Source organism: Drosophila novamexicana, unplaced genomic scaffold (assembly GCF_003285875.2).
Source record: "Drosophila novamexicana strain 15010-1031.04,08,12 unplaced genomic scaffold, DnovRS2.1 tig00000458-arrow-arrow-pilon, whole genome shotgun sequence".
In the NCBI taxonomy this organism is placed as follows: domain Eukaryota; kingdom Metazoa; phylum Arthropoda; class Insecta; order Diptera; family Drosophilidae; genus Drosophila; species Drosophila novamexicana.
Window position 1 is genome coordinate 806725 of NW_020824805.1, and position 15993 is coordinate 822717.

Sequence of the window (15993 nt, forward strand, 5' to 3'; positions counted from 1 at the left end):
TGTATATTAAGAAAACGTATCATCAGCCGCGACGTTGTGCGCTGAGCGAGATGCGGCTTCATACTGAGCGTTCGGCTTTTGAGGCCGGCGTTCGGCTGCCACTCTCAGCAGTTTTACTCTGTCTGGGCACACTAAAATGGTCGCAGGTACCATTGGGGTCGCCTCGTTTCGATTTTTTTTGTTTCGATAAAAACGGCCATTTGGTATGTTTATACACTGTATGGTTAGTGGTTTTAGTTTCCACAAATTATGTTAGGAATTATCGCGCCAGTTTTTGATTCGGCCCCACCGACACTGTTGTGCGGCATAATACTTCTTGTTAATAAGAAACGTTAGTTCAGGGGAAGTTCGCCTAGTCTCAGAAAAACTCATACCTGAGTTATACCATTCACCGGAGGCTTAAAATTTAGCGTTAAGCTTTTCTCTAAATTAAAGTTATGTTGCATCGGTTCGGGTCAATTCTAACAAAATATGGCGAAATAACATTTTTTTGTTTACATAAGATAGATGTAAAACTCGTTTCCAATTATATAAATACCTTTCTCAGATATTTTGGAAAATTTCAGAGGTCTTGGTAAAAATTAGTTTGATACGTTCTTAACATTTGCAAAAATAAATTGTTGGTTTAAGGAAAACATTATTTCCGATGTTTATACCCTAAGCCCATTGATATTGTTTTAAAGGGGTCCAATATATTTGCGCAAATGTATGTAACAGGCAGAAGGAAGAATCTTCGAACCCATAAAGTAAATATGTTCTTGATCAGCATCAATAGCCAAGTACGTAAACAGCCTAAAGGAACTAGAGTCTTGAAAATTTAAAATAGTGTTTTTTGAGCAAATCTCTTAGGTTTTTAGATAAAGAGTCACCAACCTTGACAGTTGTAGTTTCTTAAATAGTATATATATATATATTATCTTTAATTTTATAGCTACAGCCACCTCCCTTCTACCAGCTATAACTAAAATAAATAAAGCAATTTGAATTACCCAACAGTTTAAGCCACAATTTTATTGTAATTATCTTATAATTATCTGTAGATACGTATATTTTGTAGCACAATAATATCTACTGTTGAAAATGTCCTCAAGATGGGTAAGGAAACAGAATTTATTTAAGAAAACGTGTGCTTATCTTGACTTGTGTATGCGCCAGTAAGCGTATGGCTGTAGACGGTAGCAAGGCGGTAGCAAGTAGTGCGGTCTGCTACGAGTTCGGGTCCTGCTGTAGACCCTGTTTTTGAATGTTTAAAATTTAAGATGTTTGTTATATATATATGTAATAGCGGGTATAGCCCGGCCTTGAACGTGGCACGTATAAAATAAATGTTCTCAAAAAGCTTTGAAAATTATTTTGGAACTGATCGGACGGTAAATAAACAGCTTTCATACAAACGTTTTCTCCCAATTTACCACTGTTGCGGGTGAAATTTCCCTAACCGTTGAAACACGTATTCAATAAGTTTTTATGTAAAGCTTTGAAAATAATTTTGAAGCAAACGGAAAAAAATTAAAAGGTTATCAAAAAAATCTTTGAATGAGGATGTTTTCATTCTGCAAAAATGTAAAAGAGGTCTCAAATGGTGTTTTCTTATGGATCCTTGGAAATAAATTTAAGCGCGAAACGTCACCCTCCAAATCTTTGACCCCCATTTTCACCAAGAAGGGATGGCTTTTCCAAAAAGTGCGAAACACCCTTCAAATTTATTTGAGCAAAGATATTTAAAAAAGAGCTTGAGGCCGATTCGATGGTTAACAAAAAAGTTTCATACCAACGTTTTTCGCTAATTAACCACTGTTGCGGGTGAAATTTTCTCTGAAACACGTATTTATTAAGTTGTTATGTAGAGCTCTGAAAAAAAGTTTGAAGCAAATCGGACACCTCTTCGCGATTTTACAATACTTGCGGGTCGTCACATAAGGTAACTACAGTGAAAATTTCAGCTTCCTAGCTGAGAATATATATACTTTATGAGGTCGGAGATGCTTCCTTCCGCCTGTTACATAGATTTTTACAATAAATTAGATCCTTTTAACAAATTTTAAATGGGTTCAGGGTAAAAAAAGGTTTGACATTTTTAAAAATGAACCAGAAGCCAAAATATAAAGTTAGTCCTGAATGATTTTTTAAATCGAATACTTTTTAAAAAATGAGAACAGCCAACGACTAAACTATAAACCTGGCTCTTGGATGTAAAAAGCAATTTATTCAAACGCAACTTAAAAGCAGGTAATTGGTTCGAGCTATGAACCGAACCACCATAATTTTTTTAAGGCAGCCTTGATTCTAATATACAACAAAACAAAATTAATTTATGTAAATACTGTAAGAAACTCTTATTAACTCTTTCAGCTACAATGTTTCAAACTGCTCCGGATCAGTCTGCAGTTAATCTAGCTGAAATTTATCAGGAGTTTTTACTTCAACGCGACGATTGCTTAAGGACATTACGTGTTTTTTTAAGAGAACTTGTACGAATGTTGCGTTTTGATGTTAATCTTGTAAAGTTTTGTAAAGCTTTTTTAAGTGAAAGGGAAGAGCTGAACCAACAAATCGAACAATTTGATTTCAAAGAGCGAATTTTCAATTCTGTGGTTGATATTGTTTGTCTCTGTATGTTTCTATCAGCAACACCACAAGCTCGTGAAGGAAGCTTATCACTTAAAACAAATCGTGATGTAAAAAATAATCAAGCCCTAATTAGACTGTACAATCAAATGTCACAAATACAGTTGGACTCAGTTTCATGGATGTATGAATCAGTTCCAAACCTTTATAAAATTCAAGGAATTGAATACTACCAGGCTCTACACAAACTACTTTTGCTTGACATTCCAGAACAGTACTCCCGCTGCGACCAATGGCCATCAGAGCCGGAAAGGGGAGCTATATTAAGAATAATATCAGAAACTCCAATTCATGAAGAGACTTTATTAAGAATTATATTAATAGGCATAACAAAGGATATTCCATTCTCCATAGCAAATACATTTGATATATTATTGCTTGTTATAAAACGGGTCTCAGGAATGAAAGCAACCGATTTTCCTGCAGTTCAAGCAAATAAGTTTGACATAATCGACTTTTTGTTTAGTATGTCGGAATATCATCACCCAGAAAACATTCGTTTACCAGCGGATTACGAACCACCAAAGCTAGCGATCATTGCGTTTTACTGGAAGGCGTGGTTAATTTTATTAATGATTTCTGCCCATAATCCTTCAACATTCGGGGCATTTTGCTGGGATCACTACCCAACAATGAGAATGCTCATAGAAATATGTATAACAAACCAATTTAGTAACTGCATCACTCATAAGGATGAACTACAGGTACATATTTTTTTAGACTTAAGCCACGTTTTATGTTATACATTCCTCTATTGTTTGTTTTCAGATAATTACTGTTGAAAAAGATCATATTCTTCAATTTGAAACCTATTTGGCAGCGCAAACTTCTCCACATGCTGTAATTACTGAGGAAAATGCAATTTTGATTACACAGCTAATGCTAATGGACCCTATGGGAACCCCCAGAAAAGTACCCAATTTAGTTCTAGAACAACTGAAGTTTCTTAATCAAACATACAAGTTAGGTCACTTGTTTTGTCGTTGTAGAAAGCCAGACTTGCTTCTAGATATAATACAAAGGCAAGGTACAACACAATCTATGCCTTGGTTATCTGACTTAGTTCAAAACAGCGACGGTGACTTTAGCCATCTCCCTGTACAGTGTCTATGTGAATTTTTGTTGTTTAATGCACATAGCATTAACGAAGAAAATAGCCGGGATGCAGAATTGGTGAATTTTATAAGAAATCTAATAATGGATTCTAGTTATAACAATCATGTTGTTTGTGAAGTACTAGATTATATATTCCGACGTTTATCGTCAACCTTAAAACAGTCTAGAGTTGCCGCTTTATCTGGCTTAAAAATAATTTTCAAGAACTCCGGTAAATATGAAAACGAATGGTTATTAAAATCAATTCAACAAATTCCACATTTTTTGGAGACTAAAATATACATAATCCCACAGCTACGAGCTGCATGCCAAGTCGAGAATTGTCCGGAACTTATAATGGCCTATATACAATTTATTACCGCACATACGCTTAATGATCCAGTTAACGAAATGCTGGACCATGTAATTGACATGGCACAACTAATTGTTGAACGTAATACAATGTTTCAACATATTATAATTTCTCAAGAAGACTATGATCTTCAACCTGATGAAAACCGCATTCAAACATTAAAATGCTTATTTGTAATGTTTAACAATTACATTATCAAATTAAGAGAATTTCACGAGCCGTACGAGTGGACAGAGTACCCCGATCTATTAATGGTTCAATTTGAGGATGGAGTGCAACTACCTCTACACATAAATATAATTCATGCATTTATTATTCTTCTAACATATTCAAACAGCAGCATGGCGGAGTCTGTTCCAATTCTTGATTATTGGTTTCCTCCAGGTCGACCCGCACCGGTAGCGTTTTTACCCACTATGCCTCAAGAACAAATTCAGCTTTTACCGGATTGGCTGAAACTCAAGATGATTCGTTCACCGGTAGATCGCCTAATAGAAGCTGCTTTAAATGATCTTACACCGGATCAGATAGTGTTATTTGTGCAAAATTTTGGAACGCCGGTAAACTCAATGTCCAAATTATTAGCAATGCTTGATACTGCAGTATTGGAGCAGTTTGATCTTGTTAAAAATGCGATATTAAATAAAGCGTATTTAGCACAGCTAATTGAAATACAACAAGCCAGAGGAGCTAAAAATGGTCACTACACAGTTCAAGCACTAGACTTGCATTCACATTCTCAAACCGTTCCTGACCTTCCTAAAATAAACTCGCAACATCAGGAAAACCTACAAATTACTCATTATGACATAGATTATGTTAATGACTCAAACTCTAGTAGTTCACAAAAGGATATAATTACAATTCTTCTGAAAAGTCCAAATCAGAATATGATTTCTACCAAAGACTACCGAATATTAATTCATAAATTATTAGACCTTGTCGTTTGTCCAGCAAAAAATAATAGTGAATTCATAACGTCAATATGCGATGTTGTTAATCAGTCATCATTTGATTATACACGAACTGAAAAACACAATAACTTTATAAACGTGAGTCGGGGCGCTTCCACTTTACTAAGAGCATGCTTTAGCTGCAAGCTGTCCAACGATATCTATCATGTTATGAAAAAAAAACTGAAACAAAATAGAATTTCAAACCCATTAATTGCAACTTTGAAGTTGTTTTTTAAAACAGAATTGTTTCTTTATAGCTTATTATTTATGCTAAAAAGTTCATTTCAAATAAACTATATAAAATTAAAAGCGCCATTTGGTTTATTAGAAACAAAAAAAGTGGTCAGAGAAATGATTCAAGATTTTGAAAATCTTTGTAACGATACAACATGTTGCGTTAAGCAAAATAATTATAAGATTTTCAATAATGGATTATTTATAGACTGGCTTGCTGAAGCAGATCCCGAAATTGTATGTACAAAACTTTTAAAGGAAAGTTTTTTGTTTTCTAAATCTTGTAGTGAATTTAGATTTTTTCTTTTGTCCCTAATAAATCACCAAACAAATTGGAATACAATAGAAAGAATCGCCCTATGTTTATTTAAAGATTATAAACTTGACTACGAATTTAGTACCGTGCTTAACTATTTCGAGGCTCTGACCACAAATCCAAATCTCTGGAAAGGCAGGGATAAGTACATGTCGAAAAATGTACAACCAAATTCTTTTTTTAAGTTGGAGCCCTTGGAGCTAGAGCCCTTTGTGCACTTTGTTTTGTACGAGGGAATCGAAGAGGTAAAAACAGATACGAATAACAACTACGATTTCAAGTTGTGCTCCCGAATGAATCTTTTGTTTAAGCTCACAGAAAAAAATAAAGGTTTAATGGTTAAAGTTATCAAGTACGTGGAAAAAAGTTTAATTCCGGATTTTTTAAAACATAAAATTTTGCAACAGCTTTATATAATGTATCCACGCATAAAATTTGTAAAATGTTGTAGAGCTGATGTCCAAACTCATAAACTACAAAGTTTAAAGGGCTGTCAAGCTGATAAAATATCGAATAATTTAATAACATGTTTGGGAAGTCTTATAGCAAAAAAGGATTTTGAAACATTATCAACTGATACAGAACTCTTATTGCGAAAATTGGCTGCATCACACCCACTACTCTTTCTTCGTCATTTGGGTGTATTATCTTCAGTTATGCAAGGCAGGGGACAAAATAGCATGAAAGCTTTACGGGAAGAACACCATTTTCATCGATTTGTACAGATATTGAGGACATTGGAACTATTGCAGCCAACTATTTTCGAAGATGCATATAAAAATGAAATTCAAACAACTCTATCGTGTTACTTTACTTTTTTTAAACATCATAGCTCAGTTAAAGAGGCATGCCAGATGCTTGTGAAATTTGTGCAGGTATTACAGTCATATATAAATTGTAATCCTTCAAGTGCATTGTTATTTATTGAGCAATATGTCGGGATTTTGACAGAATTAGCATTCAAGTATCCTTCAATCGTAAAACTACAAGTACTTGTACAAGCTGTTGCTTTGCTTCAGCACAAATCTTATACGTCTTCAGAACTTGATGACGAAGAAGGAAAATTTGAATATGAACTGGATTACGAAACCAAATCAAACATTAAAATGTTTGCAAACGAAATAGAGTCTTTTGATGGAAGCACAAATGTTCAAGATGTGTGCAGAGTTTCCTTTCCAGCTTTGACCCTTGGTTCGTACGGCAAAGAAAATTGTACTGATGTTTCTCCGCATATTATGGACTTAATAAAAATCATTAAGCAGTCTAATATTGAAGATGTGATACTTGGACCTCTACAAGAAATGGAATGTTTGACATCAAAACGATTTGTATTTATAAATGAGTTATTTGAGCGTCTTTTGGAACTAATATTTTCACCAAGCGCACAGATTAGGTCCATTGCCTTTATAATATTAATCAGACATTTAAAGCACAACCCTGGGAATTCTGATGTTAATCAGTGTACTTTAAACGCATATATTCAATGTTTGAGAGATGAGAATTCATCTGTAACAGCAACTGCCATTGACAATCTTCTTGAAATATGCATATTGTTACAAGAACACGCTGTGGAAATTTTATGTATCGCCTTTTCCCTTGGTATTAAATCTTGCCTAAATACAAACAATCAAATACGTAAAGTCATGCAAACATTAGTAGTACAACATGGATATTAACTTTTGCACTGAAAATATGTTTGTAAAAGTTATAGTATGTATGTAGTACATTTTATTTCATAAGGACGTACGATTAATATAATACGGAAAAATAATAAAAAACTAGTTTTAAAATATTGAAAAACAGAAAAATATATGTATATATGTATATAATACTGCTGAATTGTATTGAATAGCCGTTACTAAAGTTTTTATAAATACACCTTTATTTAGCTGGCCCGTTGTCCGCTGTTTATTTTATTAAAATCAATCAACAATTTGCTTTTACTGTATATTTTTCCGATGTATTTCGGTTGCGCCTCGGCAATCGTCTTCACGGCAATTATTTTACACGTCTGAGCTCTTTGATGTGGCGGTTAAAACTGTTTAAAAAATGTAATTTGAGATAAGAAGCCATGAAAGAAATACTACCCAGGTTCACCTAACAACTGATGCAGCAGACAACGTTACCACTGGCGGTAGTGGTATAACATCACCACCGACTATAGCAACTGAAATCAACAAAACTAAACAACTGAAGCGGCAAAAAACGGAACCACCGAAAGATTAGAAACAGGAACAACATCAACATAAACAGTTTATAGGAAATAAAAAGGAGCATGTAAGTAGGCCGTTCATTGATATTCTATAATTTTATATTGGCTAAATTCCCAATCTTTGTGTAGTAAAAACAAATTAAAATAAAAGCAAATACCATGTGAGTAATAGTAAGTTAGATTTACTAGATTTACTAGAAATCGGATGAAAAGAATTAAATATGACAATGTCTATAGAACAATTGCAGACATTTATAGAAACAGCAGTTAATAATGCGCTTACCACTTAAAATAGGTGCTTTAAGGCGCAAAGACAAGATTTAAACCAACGATTAGGCAGGATCAGTGTCAGCACTCAAAAAGTAGAAGCTTATAAAGACGCGGAAGTTCCATTAATGCTGCTGTAGGGAAACTTAAGTCATTGTGAAATCATTGCCAGATTTTAAGGGCAATATTAGACACTCGTCTCAATTAGGAAAGCGGCACGCTGCTTATAAAACTTACAAAACATATGACGCTAGCTCAAAACATTATAAGAATCAAAATTAAGAGACCAGCTAAACTGGTACTTTCGTAATTCGATACGCCTTTAAATTCCAATAAATCAATAAGGGGGCTTGACTTCATATATTTAATACAACAAAAAATTCGACGCTCCTGACACTTCTGCAATACTATGATGAAGAACAAAATAATTATCACCTACAACATTATAGCTATCGCACTAAACGAAAATCTTAGAAGGAACTCTGTACGTGTATTTATTTCGGGAACTTCGATATCGTTAAGAAACTTCTGTGTTCGGCAAGACCGCAAGATCTTCCTTCTGCTTTGACCTTAGTCCAAGCTGTCTAATCACGTTTGGTAGCAATTAAGGTAAGGGGTTCAAAGGAACAAACAGATACATCAGGTGAAGGATTGAGGCTCTATGGTAGAAAATGATAGTACCCCACATGGTAAAAGCCCCCACTTTAAAAGGCGACAAGGACTTCCTAATGTAGCTCCTCAAAAACAAGAACAATCATCGTTTATGGATGTAGACAATTTCCTTAAGTTTTAGGCAAACCAAAAAACAACAAAATGTCCGAGAACCAAATTACAAAAAAAAAACGAATCATCTGACCTATGACTTTACCCCACTTGATTAAGACAGGTTAATTTTTTAAACACAAATCCCTGCTACCTCTGACGATCACATATTTTATAAGTCTGTGAACGAAAATTACGCCGCTTATGTATTTTCATGGCAACACATTCACGCTGTAGAAGAAGATGTTCAGTCCGATATTGCCACAATACATATTGAGACATAATGAGTTATACACTGTCGAATCAAAAGACTGATTTCGAACCAAATAAGAATAGAGGAAAAAGCTCTTTTCATCATACATTTCTCGGATAGAAAAACGCTTATTTAGAGGGTATGTGACGTTGTCAAGAAGTATGCAACAAACGCAATATTAGCTTTTTCCAATATTAGCTTTTGTTCAGCATTCCGACGACAACAACAAATACACAGAAAGAAATAGTTGTCACGGAACACAATAGAGCCCATACGGCCGATCAAGAAAATGTAAAACAGATTCTCCAAGTCGTGGCAAATTGCAAAACTTGTTAAAGGGCGAAATATAATCGTTACGTTCAGAAACACTTACTAACAGGTGAAGGCGAAGACAACGTACTTCCTTACCTGTAAAGACAATCTCTCCAAATTTTCGGTTGTTTACCCCATTGCTTCCAAAAAAATAGTGGACATACAATCAGCAATCTTACAGCTAATGAAATTTTATTCCACACTAAAGGATATAAATAATCCTAAGCAATAAAATCACTTTTAAATAATCGATTTAACGTTCAAATTGCATAGCTATAATGCTTTCTAGTATTTTCGAACTGAAGCACAAAGATTCCAAAGTACCCTTGTTGAAATCGCACGCACGCATTAAAGCAGAGAATATCCAAAAAGTTTCATTTAACTTTTTGACAAGATAGAAATTTCCTTGCAAAATCAAATAAGAGACTGGCAAATACTCTTACAGTTTTGTACAATGCTGATACTGTGGATGAAGACTTGAGCCTAAAGTATTAATTAAACGAGTAAGAATGGCTATTTTCGGCACGCCGAAGATCTAATACCCTTGCAGATCCAACCTTTTCATAACGCTTTTAGTGCTTTGCCCGTATCTAATAAGCACAGGGAAAATATTTAATGCCGAGTTTGTTCAAGATATCTTGATAAACAAAAAAGGTTTTTAATCAAAACCCTAGTTTTCGACCGATCGTTCCTATGGCAGATATATGATATAGTAGTCCGATCTTAATAGTATTTTGCCTATATATGAGGAGTATAGTAAAACCAATAAATGCCGAGTTTGGTCAAGATATCTTGATAAACAAAATGTTTTTTCATACAAAAACTTAATTTTCGACCGATCGTTCCTATGGCAGCTATATGATATAGTGGTCCGATCTTAATAGGATTTTGCATATATATGAGGAGCATAGTAAAACTAATTAATGCCGAGTTTGGTCAAGATATCTTGATAAAATAAATGTTTTTTCATACAAAAACTTAATTTTCGACCGATCGCTCCTATGGCAGCTATATGATATAGTGGTCCGATCTTAATAGGATTTTGCATGTATATGAGGAGTATAGTAAAACTAATAAATGCCGAGTTTGGTAAAGATATCTTTATAAACAAAATGTTTTTTCATGCAAAAACTAAATTTTCGACCGATTGTTCGTATGGCAGCTAAATGATATAGTAATCCGAACTTAATATGATTTTGCATATATATGAGGAGCATAGTAAAACTTATAAATGCCGAGTTTGGTAAAGATATCTTTATAAACAAAATGTTTTTTCATGCAAAAACTAAATTTTCGACCGATTGTTCGTATGGCAGCTAAATGATATAGTAATCCGAACTTAATATGATTTTGCATATATATGAGGAGCATAGTAAAACTTATAAATGCCGAGTTTGGTCAAGATATCTTGATAAACAAAATGTTTTTTCATACAAAAACTTAATTTTCGACCGATCGTTCCTATGGCAGCTATATGATATAGTGGTCCGATCTTAATAGGATTTGGCATATATATGAGGAGCATAGTAAAACTAATAAATGCCGAGTTTGGTCAAGATATCTTGATAAAATAAATGTTTTTTCATACAAAAACTTAATTTTCGACCGATCGTTCCTATGGCAGCTATATAATATAGTGGTCCGATCCAGCTGGTTTTGACATATGTGCTGCGTGAAACGGAAAGAGGGACTTCTGCAAAGTTTCATTAAGATAGCTTTGAAACTGAGAGACTAATTCGCATAGCATACAGACGGACATGGCTATATCGACTCGGTTGTTGATACTGATCAAGAATATATATACTTTATACTATGCGTTACACATTTCACGACAAAATTATAATACCCTCTGCAAGGGTATAAAAAAGATATAATAGAATTTTCTTCTATCAGGATCTTGACTGCTACTTCTTGTAACAAAGTCAACGGTCTATTGACTGACTACTCGAACGCAGTCTACATCCCGGTTATGGATGAAGGCACGACAATGTGTAAAATTTATTAATATTTGATGCACTCGACTATCTTGTCAATGTACGCAGAAATGGTAAGTTAAACTGAGATATTGAAGAATCATTTTCCTCAATCGCATATGAGACAGATACTAGACGTGGACAGACGACACATGATAACGCTCCTGACAACAATAAATAGCCACTATCAACACGTTAGATGCATCAAGCATTGGGTAGCGTGTTATTTATTTATTTTTTTGGATTTAGGTAGCCAAGTGTCAGGTATTTTAGCCATTTAAAAGTATTTGTGGTCTTATATGTTGCTGGAAGTTAAAAATGTAGTTTAATCTTGGTATGCAGTGTTATGGCCTTTGTCCACTTACCACAATTCTTACTTCTGTTATTCAAAGTGATTTCTAAGTTGAGAGTGATTGGCGTGCTTTACGTGTGCTTCAAGATTTTTATATGTTTTTGAGCTTTACCCCGGCTTTTAATTCCTAAATTTTGAATTTTTTGTGCGTTATTTAAAAAGTTTTATAATTATGCAGTGTTATCCTGTTGTTGCAGCGTAAGTCTATTAATTATAGCATATAGCTTTTCGCTCCAAACAATTTGTTTGTGTACGAATAGTTATCTTTTGAGCGTTACTTGCTGTGCACCGTTTTTTGATTTGCTCTGCGCTCTCGCAACTTCTGCTTATCTTTTAACGCAGATAGAAATTATGTCGTGCAGTAAGAAACCTTGCACGTTCAAGCAGGCTGATGATTCTGCACAGCCAAAATTGATGAATTGCTGGCTATGTGAGAATATGATGCATGCTAAATGTGCAGGTCTCACTGGGCGTGATTGCGATAAGATCGCTGAAATTGCCAAGAACGGCTGCGGCGGCTTGCGTTGGTCGTGCCCAGAATGCATCGACAAGCAAATGGATTTCTCCAGCATGTATAATTCTGTGAGAAATCAATTCTTAAAGCTTAATAACGTGGCTAAGCAGCTCCCGAGTAATTTTGACTCGAGTTTTGAGTTGCTTAGCAAATAAATACAAATTCGAGTCTCCACCCAATCGCCGGTTAGAGCCTCAATTCCTGCATTTGCTCTCTCCCTCTGTCCATACACCTACGCCATTTTTGTCAATGCCTAGCAACATGGATTTATAATTGTTTATCGCCTTCTCCGAGCAACTGCCCAATAATTTCCCTGTTTTATCCCCTGTAGTAGTCCCAATAGACCCCGTACCTGAACCTGTGCCAGTTAGCCAAACCGCCTCAGCCCCGCCAGCTCCTGGACGCAGAGGTAGACCTGCTTCTAGCCCAGATCGTTAAACACAATCATCCTGTCTCTTTGGTCCCACCAAATCCACTAAATCCTGTTTTACCTGCAGCCCCATCAGCTCATACCTTATCTGTTGTTGCCCATCGTAGGCAAGTTTTTGTGTCTCGACTTTCGTCCGACACCACTTCTGAGTCATAGGCAGCCTATATTGATAGCAAATCTTCTGCCTCTCCTCGTGAAATATCATCTTTCAAAATAATTGTTTCACATGATATATGTTCCCAATCATTTGTGATCCCAAATCCACACATGATTATTCGCGGGTTCAAGCCAAAAAAGCGTATCCAGCCTGTCACCCTTCCAGTCCCTTCAATACAGGGTACTATTTCTGCACCAAAAAACTAATTTCGTCGCATTTCTAAACTTAAACATTTTTTTATGGCCAGCATTTCCTTCGATTCGGATATAATCGCATTCTCAGAAACATGGTTAACCATGTCTGATTTTGAGGTGTTTTCGAACAATTTTATTTTGCATAGAAATGACCGACAGACTCGAGGTGGCGGGGTATTAATTGCTGTTAAAGCCACTCTCCAGTCAGAATTTTTCTGTTTTAGTACGCTTACTGACGCTGAGATTTTCTCAGTTAAGGTGTCTTTTCCTACACGGAATATCTATATTACATGCTCTTATGTTCCTCCTTCTTCTGATATTCAAGTTTATATGAAACATATTACTTGTAAGAAGTTTCTTCACATGTGCGTGATAATGACTTATTTATGGTGTTGGGTGATTATGCCGAAAATTATCTAGTGCCCTCAGCACAGCATGACTTTATAGATTGCATGCTAGGCCTTTCCTTGTTTCAAATAAATTAAATTTCCAATCATTTGAATAGAACTCTTGATCTGGTATATGTTAATGACTACCTTATTGGTAATGTGTCCCCTTCTTTATCCCTTCCTGAGGCCGTATATCATACAACTTTAGAGGTTGCAATGTTCAATTGCAATCCTCTCGTTTTACATTCATCAGCTACCTATAAACCCCGCCGTTGCTTTCGCAAAGGAAACTATTCCTTGCTTAATCAACGTATTCATGAAATCGATTGGTCTTTTTTATATGACGCGGTAGATATGAATATTGCTATTAATTTTTTTTAGATGACTGCATCCCTAATACAATTCCCTTATTTGTTTCTTCAAAGCCACCCTGGTTCACTCCCAGACTATCAAACCTACAAAATATAAAGTCTAAATATTTAAAAAAATGTAAAAGGTCTGGTTCGAGTATTGACTTGGTCAAATATTCCATAGCCAAGTCGAACTTCTTAATTCATAGCTTCAATCAGCTTCAATCTGCATATGGATACCATCGTTAACCAGCCGTTGGACAATTCTCGATGTTGTCTTCGTACATAAGTTGATTGTTGGCGACATAGATTCTTCTTTTTTGTTAGGGCGTCTTCAATTCTCTGCCCCGGCCAGACCAACCAGAAATTATCGCCCCTTATTCCTATCTACGTGCACAACAGACTACGCTATGCACAATTCTTTTCGCGTGCTATGTAAAAATTACAATAGTTTGTATCACGATTTCTCTACCGAACTCTCTCTACCGCTAATAAAATCATTGCTTTCAGGATACCTTCGGGAAGTCACTGACCATTCCCAGGGGTCGGTGATTTCGCATTACTATCTTACTATCTCTCTATCCTATCTACCTAACATTCTATATATCTTGTTCAAATTCCTTTACTTTATTAATAACTTCTTTCTTTCTTTTTGCCTATTTATTTTATTTTCCTAATTAATATAGTAAATTACGTTTTTTTTTTTTAAATTTTACTCAAGAACATTATTTTCTCTACTATCACCCTTCTTTTTGCTATACGCTCTCTAATAGCGTCACTGACAAAATTAGCTGTGAAAAGGGGCACAGCTGGCCGGACTGGCAAATAAAACACCTCCATCGGTCGGTGATGTTATTAGAAAATTGTGTACTTTTACTAAGCTTTTAGCATTAATTTTTCATAATATATGTATATTGTATCGAATAATTAGGAAGACACTCGTTTTGTCGACCATGTATAAAAAAAAAAAAAAAAAAACGTTTGAAAATGAAACATTTTTGTTCAATGTTTAAAATGCGGTTTGTTTCCATAAGAAAACACATTGAACACATTTTTAAAAAATGTTACATTTTTGAAAATTGTGTAAATTCGCCACGAACGGTTCATGTTTTTTGCGTTGACTTATCGGGGTTTCTATCGATATTGTGAAAAATGTAAAAGTGTCATTACTATAAACAGCTGATATTGCAACGAAGGCAAGCGGTTATCCCACAGTTTTTATACCCTGAACCCATTAAAAATGGGTATAAGCGTATATTGTATTTGTGCAAAATCCAAATGTATGTAACAGGCAGAAGGAAGCATCTCCGACCCCATAAAGTATATATATTCTTGATCAGCATCAATAGCCGAGTCGATATAGCCATGTCCGTCTGCCTGTCCGTCCGTCCGTATGTATGAGCCAAAGGATTTCAGAACCTATAAGAGCTAGAGACTTGAAATTTTAGATGTAGATGCTCCTAGTTCCCGCGCAGATCGAGTTTGTTTCCGATAATCGATAACTTACTTCGTTTCCAAGCAATCGATAAAAATCGATATCGACATCCTTTTATTTTTTTTTTTAGCAAATTGGGTAAATAATAAGAAATTGGTAAATAATAAAATTTCATAAAGATCGGTTTAGAAAAACCAAAGTTATATGCAACTGCGCATTGATGCATTGATGCGCTTCTGCTTCGCATTCTAATAGCATGGTAATTGCATCTTTTTTGTAATGTTATTTAAGTTCCTTTTTTATCATAAGTACTTAATTGTTGGTGTGGCTGCTGAGTAGAGGCATAGCAAGTGGTGCGGTTTGTCGCGAGTTCGAGCCCTACCGGGGAAAGTATTATTATTTTTTTTTTTTGCTGGTGTGGCTGTTGAGTAGAGTCGACAGTAAGTAATGCGGTCAGTTGCAAATTCGAGCCCTGCCAAATGAAATTTTGTTTATTAATTTATTTGGTGTTGGAATAAGAGGGTTCAGGGTATCCCCTAGTCGGGAGCTCCCGACTAGAACCTCTTACTTGTTATAAGTTTAACATGGTGAAATGTCGAAAAGAGTACCTAAAATGGAGCGCATTTTTTGAGTTTTGGAGGAACAACTGGCTCTTATGTAAATTAGAGCAACTCGATCAGCTGTTTATTTAAAGAAGCGGTACTTTTCCCACTCGCATGTTACCGACAACCGATGGAACACCAATATAATAATAATATAAGCAGGACAAAGGCTATTATACTCGTTTTGGA

General features: G+C 35.2%; 1 protein-coding gene across 3 annotated transcripts in view; it reads left to right on the forward strand.

The window, feature by feature from the left end:
* LOC115760484 (integrator complex subunit 1) overlaps positions 1 to 15993 on the forward strand; it is a 136239-nt gene that overhangs the window by 5673 nt on the left and 114573 nt on the right. Inside the window, exons 2-3 of one of the 3 annotated variants that reach the window (XM_030701824.1) lie at positions 2353 to 3332; positions 3397 to 7510. The exons of 1 other annotated variant lie outside the window; for it this stretch is intronic. In XM_030701824.1, the coding sequence (XP_030557684.1) occupies positions 2353 to 3332; positions 3397 to 7278 (4862 nt within the window). In that variant the 3' untranslated portion in view covers positions 7279 to 7510. Of the gene's footprint in view, positions 1 to 2352; positions 3333 to 3396; positions 7511 to 15993 lie in introns of those variants that run through there. One more of the 3 variants, XM_030701829.1, reaches the window with a different exon arrangement.